This window comes from Chroicocephalus ridibundus, chromosome 15 (assembly GCF_963924245.1).
Source record: "Chroicocephalus ridibundus chromosome 15, bChrRid1.1, whole genome shotgun sequence".
Classification (NCBI taxonomy): Eukaryota; Metazoa; Chordata; class Aves; order Charadriiformes; family Laridae; genus Chroicocephalus; species Chroicocephalus ridibundus.
The window spans coordinates 60,253-82,017 of NC_086298.1; the positions used below are offsets into that span (position 1 = coordinate 60,253).

The window sequence follows — 21,765 nt, forward strand, 5'->3', positions numbered from 1 at the left end:
AATCATAGAATCATAGAATCATAGGGTTGGAAGGGACCTCTGGAGATCATCTAGTCCAACCCCCCTGCCAGAGCAGGGTCACCTAGAGCAGGTTACACAGGAACATGTCCAGGTGGGTTTTGAATGTCTCCAGAGTTGGAGACTCCACCACCTCTCTGGGCAGCCTGTTCCAGTGCTCTGCCACCCTCAGGGTAAAGAAGTTCCTCCTCATGTTTAGGTGGAACTTCCTATGTTCCAGTTTGTGCCCATTGCCTCTTGTCCTGTCCCCGGGCACCACTGAAAAGAGCCTGGCCCCATCGTCCTGACACCCACCCTTTAAGTATTTATAAGCGTTGATAAGGTCACCCCTCAGACGTCTTTTTTCCAGACTGAAGAGACCCAAATCCCTCAGTCTTTCCTCATAAGAGAGGTGTTCCAGTCCCCTAATCATCCTCGTAGCCCTCCGCTGCACCCTTTCCAGCAGTTCCCTGTCCCTCTTGAACCGGGGAGCCCAGAACTGGACACAGTACTCCAGGTGCGGCCTCACCAAGGCAGAGTAGAGGGGGAGGATGACCTCCCTTGACCTGCTGGCCACGCTCCTCTTGATGCACCCCAGGATGCCATTGGCCTTCTTGGCCACAAGGGCACATTGCTGGCTCATGGTCATCCTGTTGTCCACCAGGACTCCCAGGTCTCTTTCCACAGAGCTGCTCTCCAGCAGGTCAGCACCCAACCTGTACTGGTGCATGGGGTTGTTCCTCCCCAGGTGCAGCACCCTACACTTGCCCTTGTTGAACTTCATAAGGTTTCTCTCTGCCCAGATCTCCAACCTGTCCAGGTCTCTCTGTATGGTGGCACAGCCTTCCGGTGTGTCAGCCACCCCACCCAGCTTGGTGTCATCAGCAAACTTGCTGAGGGTGCACTCTATCCCCTCATCCAGGTCATTGATGAATATGTTGAACAGGACTGGACCCAGTACTGACCCCTGGGGAACACCACTCGTCACTGGTCTCCAACTAGACTCTGTGCCCCTAATCACAACCCTCTGAGCTCTATCTTTCAACCAGTAACCATCTTCAATTTTATCTGCATCCGCACCGGCATCCCCAAAGATGCCTTCCTCTGAAATGGTACCTGCATCAGCAACGCTCCCTCTGTCTGCAAGGGCATCTGCAATGCTCTCTGCACTCCGGTTTTGTCTACATCTGCAGTGGCGCACGCAAGGGTATCTGGTGTGGCATCTGTCTCTCCCATGGCATCTCCATCTGCAGTTGCATCTGAAAGACTACCTGGTTTCTGCAAGGGCGTCTGCAGCGGTATCTGTGTCTGCCACGGCCTCTACAACGGCATCTGCACCTGCAACGGAATGGGCGGTGGTATCTCTGATGGTATCAGTACGGGTGTCCCTGCCTGTATTGGTGCCGGCGTCTGTGAAGGTCTCTGTACGGTGCCTGTGTGCCCAATTGTACCTGTGTCTGCGTCTGTGCTGGCATCTGTCTGTGTCCTAAGTCTGTGCGTGGTGGGAGTTCTGCTGTCCAACAGGAGTCCAACGCCCTGTCCATGTTGGCCTTCATGCGCGCTGCCAGGCGGGAGAACCTCCGTCCGCTGGAAGTGCCCTCCAGGCTGAAGAGGCGCTCCAGTAAGGAAAGGCAGCAGCTCTGCTGCAGCAGCCAGGCCAGCCTCTTCATCCTGCCGCACGAGAGAAACTGCTGGGCCCAGAGGCTCTCACTGTACAGCGCTAAATCAGCCAGGGCTGGGGGAAAGCAGGGCGGCGGACAAGCCAGTCGCACCTCCTGGGAGGAAAGGGAGCTGATGGAGAGGAAGGGGGCAAACAAAGCAGTGCCGCCAGGGGAAGCTGACCGCTCGAGAGGGCGCGTTGGCGCTACAGCGCCCGGGGGCCCAAGCAAAGCTGGGAACCGGCAAGAAAAGGGTTATCGCCCTCTGAGCTTCCTCGCTCTCACACCTCACCCCCACCCACTGCTCCTTCCCCGTCTCCTGGTCCTGCCTCCAGAGCCCTGCCCCTCGTCAGCCTCTACTCCCTGTTTACAGCTCTCTGTAAACCACGACAGTCCTTTTTCACGCCCAACACGGGGCTCGAAGGGTTGAGATAATGACAGAATCCAACTAGAGCTTGGAAAAACGAATTTTTTGTATGCATTTATTTTATTAGGTAAATAGTCACTGGTCATCATGTTGCTTGGTTTCTTCTCATGGCTGTGTTATGTAAATTCCTATATGGCTTATGTACTCCCTGCAATGCTGTTTATCATGTCTGGAAGAGGGATGAGGATTATCATTCTACTGTACTGTGCGATATCTGTTTATGATATGATAAGATCACTGTTCAGACAGCTATTTTGGGGTGTTTATGTGGTTTTGCTGTCCTGTCCGTACATTGGGCACTATCTCTCAGAATTTATTAATAATTACACCTAGTCTGTAGGGGAAACAGGGGGGGACACTTTCCCCAGCTCTTTTGCCTCCCTTTTCTCCTTCAGGTCAGGTATGACAGCTTTTGAGAATTTTGAATATCCTTGGGATACTCAAACCAGCATGTTCCTAGTGTTAGGTCTCCTGAATACGTTCCAGGTCTTGTTTAGGGTTAAGCGACTATTTAAGACTACCACCCGGAGATCTGCTCCGAGGCTGGATAGTCAGGGGTGGCATGGCATGTGGGAGAACATGGGCAGGTACCTGAGAAATTCTCACCTCCAATGGTCTGGGACTTCACCCCTGAACAATTACAGGACCCTGATAAAGTGGTAGAATACTTGAAGGGAAAATCCTGTGGCTATTCTAGACAGGCACAGCTGTCCCCAGCCACCACCAAGGCCCTGCCGCAGTCGACGCGTGCCGGCAGGCACAGCCCCCGGCTGCGAGCTGCTTTTTACCCAGGGGGGAAGGAGCGTGCAGGGGGGAGGGAGTGTGGGGCTCTGTCGTTCCCCATTCCACCCGCACATCGCTCCTTAACCCCTCGGTCCTGTAAGGGCCGTGCGTCAGGTCACATGTGGCCTCAAGCCCAGGCAGGTCTGGGACCAGGTAGGAAATGGCTCTTCCTCCCCTGGGTTCTCAGTTCTGCTCCTTACCGGCCCTTCTGCAGAAGGCAGGCTGCTCTCACGTAAGCGACACAAGGCAACTTTTCCACCTGAGCCTTGACAAAGGCGCCAGGGGAGGTCTCGGGGAAGTTCCTTCTGAGCAAGCTCAAAGCCTCCCTCATCATTGTCTCTGCCAGCCGAAGGCGTTGCATACACCAGCAAACCTGCAGAGGAAAAGGGAAACACCCTGATCTGCTCGAGTCGGCCAAGAGACTGACGGAGTCTGCCGGTGGCTTGTGATGCCAGGGATATGCCCCGCAGCCGGGGAAAGCATCCAGCTCCATCCCCCAGGACACCCCTCCAGACTTCCCCGTCTCTTTACCTGCCCTTTGAGGCTGAAGAAGGTGGCCTCTTCAAAGCAGGCTATCGCAGTGGCTTTCATCTTCCTCAGGACCTCCGCTTCGTTCAGTTTCATGAGGGCCTTTGCGCAAGCACAGAGAGAGAAGGTGAGCGTGATGCAGAGCCCATGGCCAGCCTCGTCCTCCCCTGTTGCCTCTGGCATGTGTCTTAAGAGGACCCGTTTCTCCCCCTGCTGATGCCCGCCCCAACACAGTCACGCCGGCTCAGAGCACAGGCACCAGTGCTCCTTCAGATCCCCTCCCTGCTAATTCCCCTCCTGCTATGGGCACGGTGGCCTGTGTCTCCGTCCACAGAAGAGGCAAGCCGGAGGAAGAAGTCAGGCTCTGACCCCAGCATGTCCCTTCCAAGGCCCCGTCCAGGCATGCCCTATTGCAGCGGTGAAGTTGTCCTGCCCAGAGCCAGCTGACTGAGAGGACTCCGTGCACGGTGGGCACTGGCGAGCGAGGCAACTCACCATGTAGCTGTTGGAGACGTGCAGGTAGGCAGCAGCACACTCCAGAAGGTAGTAAAAGGCTCGGTCGGCATCGCCCATTGCCACGTAGTGGCGAGCCAAAGGCACAAGCACCGATTCCACGATGGCTCGGCATTCACACCAGTGTGTGCCGTTGTGCTGCCTGTCGGTCTCGTCGGGCAGCTCAGTTGTCTGTTCGCCCTCTGGCAGAAGCCGCTCCGCCACACTAGTCAGAGCACCGTTCCCAGGGGAAGAAGAGAGCAAAGAATGCACAGGCATCACCTACACTGGTCTTTTGCCCCACAGAGAGGCCATCAAAAACCCTTTGTTCAAAGCAGAGCGCGAGCCCACGGGCAGGCATGACTCCTACAGCTGCTTTGTAGCCAGGGAGAAGACGACAAGCTGGGTTTTCTGTCACCTCCCCCAGGCAAACCACCCGGCTCCCTGTGGTGGCTTTTCCCCTGCAGATCTTGTAGCGCTCCTCTCAAGGAACTGGAAAGCAAGGCCTGCTCCAGCGTAGTGTGACCATCACTAGGAGCCCACGGGCTTCCTCAAGCACTGTCTCATCTCCGTGGCCATCTCTTCCCAGCTCCCACCCCACGGAAAGCCTCTTCCTCAAGCTAGAGTCACAACTGGCAGGCAAATGCCAGCGCTTCCTTGGTCTCCTCTGGAGACCCCTGAGCTCCCTGCCTTTACAAAGAATCAAACCCTTGTCTGCTCACCCAGTTTCCTCCTCCGTGAAAGCCTGCTGCTCTGTGGCATCTGCAAAGAAAACAGGGGGTTAGACACCTCCTCGCCTGCCCCAGGGGAAGAGCTGCTCTCGCTCTCCCACTGGGCTTCAAGGACCCTTGCGAGGGTGCCGACACGCTGAGCAAAGTCTGCGGTGGTTGTCCTCAGCGCCTGGGCTCGTCCCCGGCAGACCTCCTCCCAGCCGATCCCCAGCATACACCCCTGGGCTCCTGGAGGGCCCGGGCTGTGGAGCACGGTGCACAGCGTACCCCCAGTGGCGTGGGTCCTATCCCGCTTCAGCTCTTCTCCAGCCAGCACCAAGGCCTCCCAGCTGCATGAGTCGCCTCCGTCGGCAGGGTCCCGACAGCTGCCTCCATCCTGGCTGCTGGTGACGGCGAAGTGGTGGAAGGCGACAAACTCCCCTTGGCCGCAGCTCCTGCATTTGTGCGCGTGCTGCTCCAGGAAGGCGGCACACTTGCCGTGCAAGGCGACTCGCTGCCTCTCGGGCCACAGCTCGTACGCAGCCTTCTGCAGCAGTGGGACGCAGAAGGCCAGGACGCCAGGCTGCTGCTCCTCGGTCCTCGTGCTGGGAGAGGGCCTCTGCACACCTGCAAGGCAAAGGGCCTCGGCATCAGCCCCAGCTCAGAGCCGTCGCAGCCGGGGCACGAGAGTCATGCCTTGGCGTGCATCCTTGCCAGCCAACCAGCACTGCTGCACACCGAGCCTTGCAGCACGGGGCAAAAGGGCCCAGCTTGCCTTGCTGACGCTAGCCCAGCCCCGCGGACACAGCGCTCAGCTGCGCTCCAGGCAGGAGCTGGGCATGTCACCGCCAGCCCAAGCAAGCCCCGTCCAGCACTTTCTCCCTGCTCTTGGCAAGGCAGTCCCCAGCCTCCTGAGCTTCCTCCTGCGCCACAGGGGAGTCAAAGCTGAATAAAAGCCCGTCGAGGGCCCCGGGGCAACCTGGAGAGCATCTTTGATCAGGTGGCTGGGAGAGGATGTCAGGGGCTCCACACGCCCTCCCGTGCCTGCGCTACGAGCAGCACTCGGGACGGCACTTGGTGGGAACCTCCCTCCAGCGCAAAGCTAGCGGGCTTTGAGACTGACCCATAAGGTCTTTGAACAACCCATCGCAAAGAGCCGTGCCTGCCTGAGCCCCAGCCACCCCTCACAGCAGGGGAAGCGCACCATGCCCTGGGGAGCCCTGCCGGGACACAGCTGGGAGCTCCCTTGTCCACCTGCCCGCTACCACTTACCGCTCTCCACCTGCGAAGAGGTGGCTGGCCCCTCGGTAGGATCTTGCACATCTTCTGGCACCTCTGTGTTTTTCAGCCGCTTCAGGATGTTGTCGCTCACCAGCTCGTCCAACGAGGAATTCATATGGGTCCTGAGGCCAGTGGGAAGGATGTGCGACAGGAGCTGGGTGGTAAACACCGGCCCGATGATGGCTGCAAACTTCACAACCATCCGCGTCAGCGGCTGCATCCGATCCAGCTGAGTCAGCGCAATCTCTGTCAAGAAGAAACAACACGTCTCTCTTGCCTCTTCCCCATGCTGAGGCTGGAGAGGCTGGAAAGTTTCAACCCATGAGATGGGGTAGACTTTGGCCTCCTCTCCTTGCGGCTGCACCTACTGGGCAATCGCAACCCAGGGTAGGCATCTTCAAACTGGCTCCGCTCCTGACGGAACCGCAGGCCATGAGGCCTGGGGAAAAGCCAGATGCTCAAACAAACGCTCCCCCACCGAGGGCGGGGAGGGCAGGACCCAGCAGGTATGCGCATCCCATGATGTGCCCTACCAGATCTGGAGTAGGCTTTTGCCCAACAGCGCACACAGAGAACTTTCCCCACATCACAGGTGGACTCAGAGCTCCCCACAACGCTTGCCTTTAACTTGGCCAGACAACACTATTCCTTTCTCTTGGTTTTCTTTTTTTTTTTTTTTTTTGGACAAAGCCACTTCACAGCAGGAATACTTTAGCATGACGTCTCTTCACAGTTCATAACAAATGTCTATGACCAGAGAGGAGGGACGGTCATTGAAAGCTCCCCCATCCAGCTCCCCTGGCTACAGGAGGATTTCCATGCCGATCCGCAGAAAAAAAACAAAACAAAACAAAAAAAAAGAAGAAAAAAGAGAAGGATTTGGTTTGGATTAAGTGCCTTGAGACCAGCATTAGCTGGGGAACTCAAAAAGAGAAGAGCAACACAGATGCTGCGTCAAAGTTGGGACAGAGGCAAGTCAAAGCTTTTTCCCAGCAAAGTATTTGTTTTGGTGAGAAAAGGGAGCCATGTCAGTGTTGCACGGATAACCTTTTCTCTCCTACCTGCTGACGGAGAGCAGGCTCACAGGAGGGGAAAGCGGCTGCCTGCAGCCCCAGGCCTGTTTCTGGTGGGACCGGAGCCGCCTTCCCAGCAGAGCCCCCACGCTGAGAGGGTGACTCTGCAGCACACGGATGCCCGGCCTCCCTCCAGCCCCTGCCCCGGGAAGGAGCCCCAGCACAGCCGCCAGCCGGCAGAGCGGCGCTCGGCTCCTTACCTTTCAAGGGGATGGGCAGCGCGGTGTTCTCCAGGGTCACGCCTGGCCTGAGGAGGCAGACCCTGCCGTCATTCCCCGCGTCGGAGCTCCAGGTTGCTGCGAGGGATGAAGCCTCGACTGCAGATGCTGGGCGGAGCAAGAGAGCACCGATAAGGCAGTTTGCAAAGCGACTCACAGCTCGCGAGCGCTTCACGATTCACTTGGGATGGGACAAGTCCCCCCTGACATGGTCCAGTGCCTGTCCTGAATGTGGTGGTCATGAAGCAGAGCAAAACAGTTCCCACCAGTTCCCAGCCAGGGAAACTGCTGGTGCTAATGCAAGACGTGGCCTCAGTCCTGGCTCTTCCCAAGGCCGCGGCACTCTGGCTGGCATTGCTCTCTCGGATGGCATTACCACCGTTTTCTTCCGTTACCGGCACTCTTGTGGGGATTTATGGTTTGGCATTCAAGTTTCCTGGGCTCGTCCCTCACCTCAAGCTGGGGTTTGTTCTCAAGTGAGCTAGCCTTTGGCCCAGTTAAACTGCATGCCCATTGGAATGCCTAAGAAACACCACAAGCACATGTGCTTCGGAAGGATTTCCCCTGTGTTTTAGCCCCACAACCCCCGCCCCAAGAATGTAGGTCCCTCCGAGCCACCAGAACTCACTGCCCCTGCTTTGCCTGTCCCAACAGCAAGGTGCACAGGAGCCCACACCTCCGCCAGACCAAGATCTGACTCTGCCCAGAGCCATGGGGGAACAACGGGGCAAGACTCTGCTGTGGAGAACACGCCACAGCAACTCGCTAGTCGCAGCCAAGGTGCTTACTGATCAGGCTCTCCCAGTTGTCCTTTGCTTTTCCAGACTGCCTCCGGGTGCAGAACTGGAGCATGTCGTTGGCACGAAGGCAGCGCAGCAGCTCCTCGCAGTAATATGGGATCCCTGAGCTGGTTCGGATCAGGAACCTGCACAGGAGCAGACCCGTCGGGGACCAGCACAAGGAAAGTAAGGTGAAACACAGTTCAGCTGGGCGGCCAGTCACTCAGGCATACCAGGGTAGCCAGCATCTTCATCACAGCTACACCTCACTTTGGAAAGGGATCGTCCTCCCACTGCCTTGGGATTTTGTGCCCTCTGAACCCTCCAGCCTTCGCCGAAGCCCACGGGAAAAGAATTGCGGACAATGCCCAAAGCGCAGAGCAGCGAGCCCTGCCTTTCTTCTCCTCAGGAGCCTGGAGAGGATGGACCTCTGCCCCGGGGAATCTCCCCCACAGCCCAGCCACCCAGACCAAGGCCTTTTCTGTTCACACCCAGACACAGCTGGGCTCAGGACTCTTCCTCCCTTCCTCCCTGTGCGGCAGCCAAGGCGGACACCTCCCAGGCTGGGTGTCTCGGGAGTTGCCCGCTCTCAGCGCACACCCACCAGGGTGAGGCATAACAAGCCACCCACGCCTGGCACTCGCTAGAATCCGGGATGTTTCTAGTGGCCCTGCGCTCCCTTGCCTGGGGGGCTGATTCCCTACCACAGTCGGCAGAGGTTCAGGTCCTCAGGAAGAGCTCCCCCGCCTCCAACTTACCTCACCAGATCCCTGGGGATGCTGACCACTCCGAGGTCATTGCAGACTTTCTGCATCACAACTGAAGCTTTCAGCTTGTCCAGATGAAGATAAGTGATTTTCTGGGACATGGCGTTGTCTGCTGCGGCTTTGCGGAAGCTCTCTGTTATCTCGTAGCCCGGGGCTAAGCTCATGACCATGAAGAGGGAGATTGTTTGGAGCATGGGTGACATGATGAACCAGGAGTCAGGGTCGATGAAATGGGCATTGTCGATGACAAATATGCCAAAATCTCCTGTAAGGGTCTGAAAAAAAGCAGGTTGCTCTGAGGGGAATCCAGTGGATTCTCAGCTGTCTTGCAGGGGACGAGATTTAGCCTCCGTCTCTTGAGAGGATGCTCTGAAGTCTCTCCCCAGCCCCTTTCCCGCTCGGAAGCTTACTGACTCGTTGAGACTGGAGGGTCATACCTAACATCGCTTGCCCTGCAGAAGGAGGGAGCTCGGGCAAGGGAACCCAGAAGACATTGTTCCTCCTCCAGGGCACACTTTACGGGAGGAAAGTCCTCGGGTGTGTTTGTGGGGCTGCGGGGGGAAGTGGGGGGGCGAGGGCTTTCTTGGGCTCTGACGGGCCATGACCCAGGTGCGCAGTCCTCCCGCCCACTCACGCCTCAGTAGTACAGAGCCTGCAGACGGCAGGGTTTTTCCTTCTCTGACCCAGGGGGAAGGAAGGAGAAATGCTCACCTTCTCCAGCACTTTCAGCCGAGTCGAGTGCAATTCCAGTTTTCTTTGAGTTTCATCCATCTCGCGATCGTTGTCCGAAATGGGAAACTGGCCAGAAAAGCAGAGTCAGGGAGAAACACGGCTCCGGGGCTCGGCACACCTACCCAGCACGCAAGACCGCAGAGCCCACCGCCTCTGACGGCCTCAGCCCCTCACCTCTGCCCAGCACAGGGGCAGGGAGCTGCAGCGAGGACTCCACCCAGAGCCTAAAGCAAAGGCCCTCTGCTGAGGGTCTCTGCAGAGCTGGGGCTTGGGCTGAGCCGGTTCTCTGGCTGTGGGAATCGTGGGCTGGCTGGGGCAGACCCCTCGCACAGCGGTGACCTCGGCACGAGGTCAGGAACAGCCTCTCTCCAGTGCCACTTCCAGGGTGCCGAACAAGGCACCGGGCACTGCGGGTGCGGCGCGGGACAGCAGCCCCACAGACAGGGAGCCCCCCGGGCCCAGGCATGGGAAATACTCACTGTGACCCCCGCAATGCCCATCCCGGAGCTAAGGCACTCCCAGCAGCGTGCCCACTCAAGGTCAGACCCAGACAAGCTCAGGAGAAGGCCTTCTCAACGTCCACAGGGGCCTCTGGCTCTCACCTTGACGCAGAAAATGTCATTGAGGAGGCAGTAGCTGCTCTCTTCGATTGTCCCTTGCAGCTTTGTCTTCAGCACGCGCTGCCTGTCGCCGCGCGATTCACAGTCCTGGAGGCCCAGGGCCCTGGCCATCAGCATGCGGATGGCAGAGAAGGGCTGCCTCATGTCGATCTCCAGCAGTTCCAGGGCAACCACGCTGCGGTGCAAAAGCAAAAGGCGCTGAGATTCCCCACAGCCCCAGCCTTCTAAGACAAGGGGGGCGGAGGTGCCCTTTGCGGGGAGCTCTTCAGCCCCCCATCTCCAAGCGCTTCCCACAGAAGGCCAAGCTTTTCCCTCCTCGTACGAGAAAGGGCACAGAGGGGCAGTTGCTGCCAAGCCACCGGGAGAGCCGGGTCCAGAGCCTGTGTCTCTGCAGCGCCGGCCAAGGTCTCCCTACGTGCCCCCTGCAGAGGAACTCACGGGGCTGAGAGGCAAGAATGGAGCAAGTGGTGGGTTTGCCTTTGGGCTCCAGACCTTATCGGTCTGCCTGCCAGAGCACAGGCCCCCGTGCTCCTCCTGGGAAACACGCCGAGGGCGAGCAGGGCTTCCGAGACAGGCAGCCCTGCTGTCTCTGGGGTCTGGAGTGGGATGAAAAGCACTGAGCTTGGGCTCTTTCCTTCTATCTGCGCCTGACCCAGGGGTGAAGGAGGAAAGGCCGTGGCTCCAGAAGCCACCTCCAACTCCCCAAAGAGGCAGAGGCAGGAGCGCAGCACGCAGGTACTCCCAGGCAGTGTCTCCAGGAGGCTCTGTCGGGAGGCTGCAGTCCAAGGGCCAGGTACCCTGGCAGAGGGGCTGGAGCGTTCCACGGCTGTCAGGGGATGGGCAGGGGCAGCGTCCCAAAGCTACAGGTGGAAAACCTGTACCTGTGGCCAGCATCCTGGCCTAGAGAGGCCAGTTCAGAAAGTAAGTGACTCTTTCCACAGCCCATCGTGCCCTCAACCGCCAGGATGTTCCTTTGGCCTGAATCCCTATAGGCGTTCAAGCAGCTGACAAAGAGGTCAGTCTCCTGCTTCCGACCTGCGAAGACAAACCAGAGAACGAGCTGCTGGGGGCGTGCTGAAAAGCAAAGAGCCGTCCCTTTTGCGGGCACCCTCCACCGCAGCTTCCCTCCCCGCTACCACATCGGCCAGCCTGCCGGCACCCAGGCCTCCTTCCCACCTGCTCGTCCACGCTTGGGCACCTCTGCCTTCCTCAGAGCAGTCACGGGGCCACCTGCTTGCCTGCCCCGCAGCGCAGCCCCCTTGCCCTCGTCGAGGCCTTTTCCATTGCTCACGCTGCCCCGCTGGCCAACAGTCTGGGGGTGCACAAGAAGCTGGGAGGCGGCACAGCCGCCACAGCCGCCACAGCTGACCCCAACTGCCCAAAGGCCTATTCCAGACCATACAACGCTGTGCTCAGCAAGAAAATCCGGCAGAAAGGAGGAAGGGGGGACGTTCGGAGTGATGGCATTTGTCTTCCCACGTCACCGTTACACGTGATGAAACCTTGCTTTCCTCAAAATGGCAAGACGCCTGCCCGCCCATGGGAAGCAGTGAATGAATGCCTGATTTTGCTTTGGGCGTGTGTGCAGCTTTTGCTTTCCCTATTAAGCTGTCTGTATCTCAGCGCACCAGTGCTCTCACTTTAACCCTTCCGATTCTCTTCCCCATCCCACTGTGGGGAGCGAGTGGCTCTGTGGGGCTGAGCTGCCAAGCGGGGTTAACCCACAACAGGGCCCAAAACATTCGGCAAGACCCCGAGTGAATACAGGCATCCCCTGCCTCCTGACATTGCCGTGTCTTCGCCCAGATGCTGCCAAGAAAGCAGCTCTGAGGAGTACAAGGAGGAGAACCCACCCTCAAAACTCTCCATCGATTTGGCAGAAGGAAATCTCTTTCCTGACCCCAAAGACAGGGATCAGTTTAGCCCCCAGGCTGTGAGCAGCTCCACAGTTGGAAGCAACCTTCCTACCAGGTCTGGAAGACAGCAGGGAGCAGCAGGCGCTCTACCTCGTTTTCCACCCAAAGACATCAAGCAAGCAGAGACCAAGACAGGCGGCGCTCTCTTAGGGCTGCTGCAGGCAACACCATCCCTGGTAAAAGCCTCTCCCTTCCCAGCAAGGCACTAAAAGTTACCAAGGGGAAGAACCTGGGCTTCAGAAGAGCAAGGCGTTCTCCACCTACCCAGCAAGGGGACGTACTCCGACCTCTTCTTGGTAAGACCCACGCCAAAGATGCTAGAAGCAGGGGAAAAGACAACACAAGTCAATGAGATGGTGAGAAGCCAGGGGACCTAGAGAAGCAGCCTGGCGTGGTAGGGAAGGAGGTGCTCCTCGGGTACCGGCTTTTCTCTGGAGCAGGCTGTTATCCCCTGCACGCTTTCCCAGCCAAAGTTCAAGCTGACACGCTACGACAGCTTCAAGCGTAAAGAAGCCCAGCGGCCACGGTGGGACAGGAGAACGTATCAAGAGTCCATCCCCAGAGGCCAAACCCAGAGAAACAGGAGAAGACATGTGAAAGAAGCCAGGGCGTGCTGTTGGCTGGGAGACAGCTTTACCACTTTGGCCAAGAACACCAAGCGTCTTTGAAAGGGGGACTTGTGTCCCTGAAGGGCTTGGGATGCCAAGCACCTGGCACCTTTGGCTCAAGTCTTCCCGCAGTTTCAAAGAGACGGCAGTGGTAACCTTCAAACCGTCCTCTAAAGGGAAGGTGAAATCCTGGCCCAGAAGAGCTGAGATTTCTGCAGGAAGACATGAGGAAGAGTGTCCCGATGGTCCACGTTTCCCCATGGGGACCAGACTGGCCCAAAGCTTCCTGCTCGGAGCAGCTGGGACAGAAAACTCCTTGGGTCAGCATTCCCAGGGCACGTGGTGGAGCAAGCACAGCACGGAAAGCACAGCCCAAAGCCCTTTAGACCGAGCCCACAAGGCCAGGTTGTGTCTACCAAGACAGACAAACCTTCCCCATCCCTGCGATTTCACTCCTGCTTTTCATCTCTCTCTCCGGCAGCTCCTTGAAGTAGGAAGCAGGCAGCCAGGAGGCGGCGTAAGTCACTGCATCACAGGACACCAGCCCAGGGTAGTGCACCATCATCCGGGCAGCCAAGTTCACCTTCTGGCCAAGGACTGCCAGAGAGAGAGCACGCGTTAGAGAGAGAGAGCATGCGTCGGTGTGGCCCGTGCCGCCAACCCCGCGGCACCCTTCCAGGCCAATACCTGTGTATTTGTGTCTCAGTGGGTGGCCAGTGACTCCGCAGAACATCGTCCCTCTGGTAACTGCCACAGACATTGTCCTGGCACACAGAGAAACAGCAGGGCTTGAGCAGCGCCCCAGGCGCAGTCCTGATCGCATGGCTTCATCCCTTCCCACACCTCCCCTCGCTGCCAGCCTGGGCCACCGGCTGTGCTGCCCTGCCAGCGTGGGTCTCGGGGACGTGGAGAGCTCAAGGGTGCAACATCTGCAGGTTGCAAGGGACAAGGGGCAGGGGCAGAGCACGTGCAGGGCCACAGCCATCTTGTGAGCAAAGAGAGAGGGAAGAAGGCGCCCGCCATGTCACCGCCTGGCGATGACAGCCACTTGGGATCAGGTGGCTGGGCCCCATCCCCGTTCATGGGGCAGTGGCCCAGAAGGGCCTGCCTCTGGCCGCAGCGGCCTCTGGCCCTCACGAGGGCTCTTTCCAGTGCGGTGGCCAGCAGAGTGTGCTTGGAGGGACTCCGTCTGGCTGCCGTGGGCTGAGCCCAGGGGTTGCCTGCCACCTCGCAGGGCACTGCCTCCTTCCTGCCAGGGACAAGGGAGAGCAAGCTAGAAGGCACATCTCTTTCTGGGAAGCCCCCTTGCGCCGTCCCAGGCAGCATGCACCCCGCCGACCCCCGCCACACACTCACTCTCTTTCCTTGAGCATGGTGGAGCACGAGTTGAAGATCTCCAGAGCACTCTGCAGGGCGTGAAGGCTCTCGCAGGGCAGCTTGTTTCCAGGGAGTCCCAGCACGCAGAGGAACGTGCAGCCCTGCCCAGGACAGATGTGGAACATGTTGCTACAGCGCCTAAGAGGGAGTCTCTCCCTCGTGCTCACTGCCCACCCTCTGGCGCTGGGGGAGGCCACCGTTCCCCCCCACTCACTTTATCACACAGGAGGACTTTGTTGATGTGGCCCTTGTGAGGAGAGAGGATTTCTAGCATCACCCTGCTGGCCTCCTTGAGGACGGTGCTGAGATGCTCCGAGCTGGTACCTGCAGCAAGCTGCAGCTGGACAAAGATGCAGGTGACTGGCCGTAGCTCAGAGAGGAGATCCATGGGCAGTCCTGCATCGAGCTGGAAGACAAGAGCACGACGGCTTCACCAGCCTGCTCTCCCGGGCTCTTACTGCCCACACCAGTACCGAGGGAGAGCAGGCGTGCTGGCGATAGCGGGTAATAGCAGAGGAAGGGATAAATCCTCCTCTCGGTGCAAAAGGGCGGGCAGGCCGCCCAGCCTGCGGCAGGCAGACGCCGAGTCATAACACAAATGACAAAGGAGAGAAGGCTGCTCCGCTAACACGCCATCTGGGGACCGGTACGGACATGAGGGGAGACCCTCAGGGATGCTCCAGGGACTTCAGGGGAATCTCCCCTTTATCCCACCGTTGTGTCCGCAGCACACTCATAACCATAGCCACGGAAAAGACAGAGGGACAGGAGTCCTCCTCCTGCCACCCATGTCTCTCTGAGGACAACGCAGACAATGGTGCAGCACCGGTGCCCCTGGGCTCAGTTTCCCTGCGTTGTCATCGCAGGGTGCATTTTCTTTGATTGGTCTGTTCCCATAAGAACTCCATCTCTGCAAGGCACCACTTCTTCTGCCCTCCGAAAATGCAGCCCCCAGCAGTGGTGGCCTTGCCGTACCTTCCCGAGAGCAGCGACTGGTATGTACTTCCTAAGCACATCCTTGGCGTTCAGGTCACTGGGCAAGAGAAGAGCAGGCCTCATGGCACCTGAGGAGAGAAAAGGCAGGTGGTCGCTGGGCGGACGGGACTACGAGCTGTTGCAAAGCAGGGCCTGGCCCTGGAACTGGGGGAGAAAGAGTCTTCTGCGCTTGCTCATGTTGCCACCTCCAGATGCTGAGGGCAGAGCTCTGCCCTGGAAGGAGGAGGCGGCAGCAGCCGCCGCCCTGGGAGGCCCAACAGCATGAGTGCTAACGGACAGAGGGAAGAGGGAGGAGGTGGTTCCTCTCTGGCCCCTGAAGCAGCAAAGCCCCACCTTTCGGGACAATCACAGAGCAAGGGGAAGTGGGCACTCACCTTCCCGTTTTGAGCGGTGTCTCATTGGGTCTTGTACGAGCTTGCGTAAGGCGTCTTGGCATTCGGACCAAGGCATCGGATCCATGCCCGTCACCTGAAGACACACAGAATGAAAGCACTGCCACTGGCCTCCCCAGGAGTCCCAGGGGACAGAGCCTGCCCTCCACCGTCACTGCCCAGAGAAGGGGAGAAGTAGCCCACCTGGCTGGATGGGACAGCAGTGCTTCCTCAGAAGCACCGGAGCTGGACAGCCATTCTCCAAGCATGCCCATCTCCAAGCAACCACAGCTCCATGGCCCACAGAGGACATTGCTGCTGGGGCTCAAACCCTCCCAGCGCCTCCTGACCCCTCAAAGCAAGAAAGCCCAGCCCACGGTTACCCTTGAGGTGGAAGGACAAGACCTTCCCCTGCCTGCCCGCTTTCCCACCTACAACTCTCTCCACATTCATCTCCTCAGCCTTCCGACACTTCCCTCCTTCATGGCCAGGCCCAGGCCCTCAGAATGGCTCTCGAGGCCGTCCCATCCACCTGCCTGCACAGCTCTTGTGCCTGCGAGATGCTTGGTCCTCAGCCGGTGCTGCTCACAGAGCTCCCAGCAGGTGGCCGAGAGGACAACTTCACCTGCACCCGCAACCTCTTCGGCATCACGAACTTCAGCCAGGCACGGGCCAAAAATGCAGAAGTGTTGCCAGCTCTCATCTCCGAAAACCAGGAGGCTCATGGTCCCTGCAGAGATCCCTGGGGAGAAGGAGAAGCAGAACTGACACAGGGAACATTTGGAACTCTACAGCCCCCAGCATCTCGGCTGCTCAGAAGCTCCTCTGAAGCCCAGCGGGGAGACGGGCATTACGGAGGGGTAGAGGGTAGAGCATCCTCCCTCCTCCTGGGGGAGACGCTGACATGAGTCCCTAAAACAGGCGTCTAGAAATAGACGAACCGAGTTGACATTGAGAATGTGTTGAGTGCGCCAGGCGTCATCCCCAGCTGCCTGCCCCAGAAGCCCAGCAAACCAGAAGCACCCTGTGGCATGGCAGAGTGCCACACATCTGCGTCTGGCACAGCGCCCGTACCTATCTTCAGTTGGATCTTCTGCCCCACATCTGTGTCACGCCTTCCGTACTTCTTCTGGATCTGCCGGCTACAGTGCAGCACCAGGCTGATGGTCCTGGCCACCTCCTGGGGTGGTGTTCTCCACAGCACCAGCACAGCATCTCCTGGGGAAAGGGAGGGAAGGTAAAGGCTCTGCCGAGACCTGACTCTCCCCGACCTACGGTCTGGTTCTGCAGAGACAGCAGAAACCAGCCGCCGTGCGGAGGAAGATGGGCTTGTGGGAGGCCATCGTCCTGGAGGACCATGTCCTGGGCACCAGGACACCTCTCCTATCCCGGGCCAGCCACAGCAGCAGACGGCTGGCAGCGGTGACACCCCCTGTCCCGAGCGCTCCTCTGCAGCTGCAGCACTGGAGAGAGGGCACTGCTGGAGGGGTGCGTGCGTGGCCAAAGAGCTGGCTCAAGGCGCTGCACAGAGCCTCTTGAGAAGGAGCGCACAGCAAACGGCCGCCACAGGAGTTAAATGTTACAGCTCAGTGCCCGAGGTCATCGTCGTCCCAAGAACCTACCAGCAAACTTCAAGATGTCTCCTCCAAAAATCAGGAACTCTGTGGAGAGAGGGAAGAAAAGGCAGAGTCATGTGGACACCTTCTTCCAGAAGCCACCGAGCAAGGCCCTCTGCCTGGGGGGAGCAGCGGGGCAAGGGTGCACTGTGGGGCACAGCTCAGGAAAGCACCGCTCCGGCCTCTCTCCCAGGCTCACGGTGGTCACAGCCCTTGTACCCGCACAGCAGGCAGGGAGGCAGGGCCTCCAGATGCCACCAAACCTCAGAAAGGTGGAGGCTGGAAGGGACCTCTGGGGTCCATCTGGTCCAACCCCGCTGCTCAAGCCCGGCTGCACAGAGCCAGCTGACCAGGACGGTGGCTGATGGTTTCGGAATAGCTCTGAGGAGGGAGACTTCACAAGCTCCCTGGGCAACCTCTGCCAGTGCTCAGTCACCCTCACAGTCAAAAAGTGTTTCCTGATGCACAGAGGGAACCCCCTGTTCCACTCTGGGCACCACTGGGGAGAACCTGGCTCTGTCCTCTTTGCACCCTCTCTTCAGGTTGTAGGCACGTTTCTAAGGTCCCCCCCGCAAGCCTTCTCTTCTCCAGGCAAACCAGGCCCAGCTCTCTCAGCCTTTCCTCATAGCACAGACGCTCCAGACCCTGGAGCACTTGCTGGATGCCCTCAGCCTGCTCTGGGCCCTGACGCAGCACTGAGACGGCTGTTCACGCCAGAGGCACCGAGGTGGCTGCTGAGAAAGTGGGTGCCTCCTCGGCCGCAGCGGCGAGCACAAAGGACCCGTGCTGGTGCTGACCCGCCAGCAGACCCTGGCTGCGCTCGCTGTTCCTCACAGAAAGCCCCAGCCCTTCCAAGGAGGCAGGACCAGGCTGCCTCCACCCTCCACCATCACGGCCCGATGCCACACAGTCCTGCAGCACGGCTCCTACCCTCCAAAATGTCACACAGGTACTCATTGAGCGTTTGCGCCAGCTCATCAGTGCCTCTGCCTTCCATCTGTCACCGCCATTACCCGGTGTTCTGCTGTGAGCGACACGGCACTAACTTCTCTTGTAATGCTGGGGAAAACTGCACTTCTAGAACTCTCTTGTCTGAATTTGGGAAAATATGTACTTCATAGCCAGCTAGCCTATGTGGGATTAGCGGTCTCGGTGCTTTTAAGCCTTCCCAGGTGTAGAGATGAGGAGGAGCGCGGCCTGGGCACTTGACCCAGGCTGGCCCACAGCATTATTTCATACCACGAAATAATTTCATACCATGAAATAATTTCATCCTTAGAGAGAGAGCTTTTTATTTTCGTCTCCTTCTAGATACAGAAATTAATATTATTTTTCAATAGCTATCAAAAGAAGAGCTTGTTCTCTATTTCAGTGCCTCACACCCAGAGTTACAGGTTTGAACGTTTTTTAAACACTGCGACCCCCGCCCAACTTCCAGACATTTTGGGGCCGTGACCCACCTCTTTTGGGGGGAACTCAGCATAACCCCCACATCCCCCCTCGCCTGCTCCTCTGCCATGTGGGCCGGGGGACGGAGAGACAGGGAGAGACGAGGTGGGCGGAGGGGGAATGGTGGGGGTGGCAGAGCCGGCAGTACCTGGCCATCCCGGCCACCGCCGTCTCGCCCCAGCAGGCCTTTGCCGCTGGCCAGAGCGGCCTGGAGCATCGGCAAGCCGTCCTGGCGCCGGAGAACATGGGCCACATTCTCTCGGCACTCGCTTTCCCACCCCGCCTCCAGAGCCAAACTGCTCAAAACTCATCCCTTTCTATGGAATTTTAAAAATCACTGAGCGCTGCAGCATCCCACTTCTTTTTCTTTGTTGAAAAGGAAACAGCCTCCAGGTTTTTTGGTGAAAAACTCCCAGTCCTCCCAGCTGGCAGGGCTGCCGCTGACTCCAGCCTTACTGGGAGGCCCGTCTTCGTTTCCGGAAGGCAGCCGGTTTCCCTTTGGAATCGTTAAGGGCTAGATAAAAACGTTCCTTTGAGGTTTATTTTGAAAAATACAAGCCTTGAGAAGCCCAAGGAGAACGTTCCCACACGCCCCCTACTTTGGGGACAGGAGTTTATCGAGGCCCAGACCTGAGGATTGGTCCTTTCAAGAGAAAAACAGAACCAAAATATAGATTATTTTTCTTTCCACTGGACATGAATATTCAGCAAAAATTAAACAAAGTCATCAAAATCTGGTGGCCCGGAAACAAAAAAAATCAGCCTTTTTTATACTGTTGGGAGAGACAAGACGCCTTTCTTTCCATTTCCTTCCTTCAACTAATCAAACCCTCCATGTTCCCTCCCAAACGCCGCGTTAATTTACGCAAATAAGGACCAATTAATAAAATAAACACACAACGGGTGCTTTAAATACGACCGAGACGCCTCACGGCCACCCAACACCTTTAACCACCCTGATTCTGCTGCTCCGGAACCAGCGGAACGAGTTGGAAATTCTTTCATTATGGCGCAAAGAGCAAGAGCAGGGCAAGCCGCAGAGACCAGCTTCAGGGCAGGTAAGACTGCGCTGGGGAAGGGATCTGCAGCGAAAAGGGCCGACGCAAAGCTCTTTCTGGGGCTTTTGGAAGCCGGCAGAAGCCCTCGGCCTCTGCTGAGGGCTGTCAGCTGGTGGGCAGGCTGCTGAGTGAGCCTGGGGGTGGAGACAGCACCTCCCCCGATCGATCAAGCCACCAGGTTATAGGAAGCCTCCGGGAGGGCAGGGACTAGTCCTTGCCCAGAGCGAGCAACCAGTGCTCCCCCCAAGTGACCGTCGAGTCACAAGGTCTCGCTTGGGTCTAGAGATCCAGCCGTGGTTGCTACCCGGTCGAAGGCTGCTGTTAAAAAAACTGTGGGCACCCAGACAGAGGCCCCACGCAAACATATGGGCAGCCAGGCCTCTGGCTGCAAAGAGTGCCGGAGCCTGGCACTCGCCATGGAGGGCAGCAGAGACAACACTTGTGTAAGACGTGAACAGGTAAATGATCTGCTCATTCTGGTGGCTGAGCTGAAGGAAGAAGTGGAGAGGTTGAGGAGTATGAGAGAATGCGAGAGGGAGAGTGACTGGTGGACCCGCTCCCTGAGAGAAAGGGAAGAGGGTGAGGCCCCACACAAGTCAGAGGACCCCCTCCCCTCTCGTCACCAGGCAATAGGAGGGGATCGCAGAGACGAGGGGGAATGGAAACCGGTCCCTGCTCGGGGAAGCAGGAGAATGCCCTCCCGGCCCCTCCCACCTTCCCAGTTACCTTTGCAGAACAGATATGAAGCCCTGCAGGAGGAACTGGCTGTTGGAGAGGAGGATGATACACCCAGGCCAGGAACGTCAGAAAGACCAAGTCGCCATGGACCCAGCATCACAGGTGGCTCCAAAAGGAAAAGCAGACGGGTCATTGTGGTGGGTGACTCTCTATTGAGGGGGGCGGAGGGGCCAATATGCCGTCCAGACCCACTTCACAGGGAAGTCTGCTGCCTCCCTGGGGCACGGGTCAGGGATGCGTTAGGCAAACTTCCGGCCCTAGTAAACTCCTCTGACTACTACCCCTCTTAGTATTTCAGGTGGGTAGTGATGAAGTGGGTAGGAGGAGCCCAAAATCGATTAAAAGAGATTTTAGAGCCTTGGGGCAACGGCTTAAGGGGTCAGGAGCACAAGTTGTATTCTCCTCTGTCCCTTCAGTGGCAATCATGAATGAGGAAATTAACAGGAAGAGGCAACAGGTCAACTCGTGGCTCCAGGACTGGTGTTATCAGCAGGGCTTTGGGTTTTTTGATCACAGGCTGCTATATGAGTCACCTGGCCTGCTGGTGGCAGGTGGGACGCACCTGTCCCAGAAGGGGAAAAGAATTTTGGGGCAGGAGTTAGCAAGGCACATTGACAGGGCTTTAAACTAGATATGAGGGGGGAAGGGGAGACAACTGGGCCTGTCAGGAATAAATCCAAGGGAGGCATGCCAGGGCTTGAAGGATGGTGGGCTAGCAAGGACTCTCACTCTGACATTTCACTGGGGAGAAGGGATAGACACTTAGAAATCATGGAAGCACCTGAAAGGGGTCTGGTGGGAAATGGGGCCCACACTCACAAAAAGGTGCTGGAGTCATTAGCACATGTGAAGTGCATCTATACCAATGCACGCAGTATGCGCAACAAACAGGGGGAGCTTGAAGCCATGATGCACCGGGGAAACTATGACACAGTGGCTATCACAGAAACGTGGTGGGATGCCTCACATGACTGGAGTGCCACAATCGATGGCTACAAGCTCTTCAGGAGGGACAGACAGGAAAGGAGAGGTGGAGGAGTGGCCCTGTATTTTAGAGAATGCTACGAGAGCTCAGAAATGGAGTATAGTGATGACGGGGTGGAGAGTGTTTGGATTAGGTTAAGGGCCGATAAAGCTGCTATCGCTGTGGGAGTCTGCTATAGACCTCCCAACCAAAGCAGTGAGGCGGACGAAGCTTTCTATAAGCAGCTGGGGGAAATCTCGCGATCACTTGCTGTTGTTCTTGTGGGGGACTTTGACCTCCCGGATATCTGCTGGGAATACAGCACAGCTGAGAGGGAACAATCCAGGAGGCTCCCGGAATGTGTGGAAGATAACTTCCTCACACAGCTGGTAAGTGAGCCCACCAGGGAAGGTGCCCTCCTGGACCTGCTTCTTGTTAACAGGGAAGAACTTGTAGGGGAAGTAAAGGTTGGTGGCCGTCTAGGGCACAGTGATCGTGAGATGATCGAGTTTCTGATTCTTGGGGAAACAAGGAGAGGGGTTAGTAAAACTGCCACCTTAGACTTGCGGAGGGCAAATTTTGACCTGTTCAGAAGACTGCTGGACAG

At 57.8% G+C, this 21,765-nt stretch overlaps 1 protein-coding gene across 1 annotated transcript; it reads right to left on the bottom strand.

The window, feature by feature from the left end:
- Positions 1–1,317: 1,317 nt before the first annotated feature.
- LOC134523904 (adenylate cyclase type 10-like) lies at positions 1,318–17,946 on the bottom strand. Its single transcript, XM_063353417.1, has 24 exons — positions 17,880–17,946; positions 16,956–16,994; positions 16,408–16,551; positions 15,804–16,075; positions 15,337–15,430; positions 14,942–15,030; positions 14,181–14,372; positions 13,946–14,067; positions 13,277–13,353; positions 13,020–13,186; positions 11,242–11,377; positions 10,947–11,100; positions 10,048–10,240; positions 9,425–9,511; positions 8,705–8,988; positions 7,956–8,092; positions 7,150–7,275; positions 5,868–6,122; positions 4,608–5,222; positions 3,889–4,088; positions 3,397–3,495; positions 3,066–3,238; positions 1,449–1,788; positions 1,318–1,335 (listed from the first exon to the last, which is right to left on the bottom strand). Exons 1-24 carry the CDS (start codon positions 17,944–17,946, stop codon positions 1,318–1,320), a joined length of 4,080 nt encoding a protein of 1,359 aa, XP_063209487.1.
- Between the last annotated feature and the right edge of the window lie 3,819 nt (positions 17,947–21,765).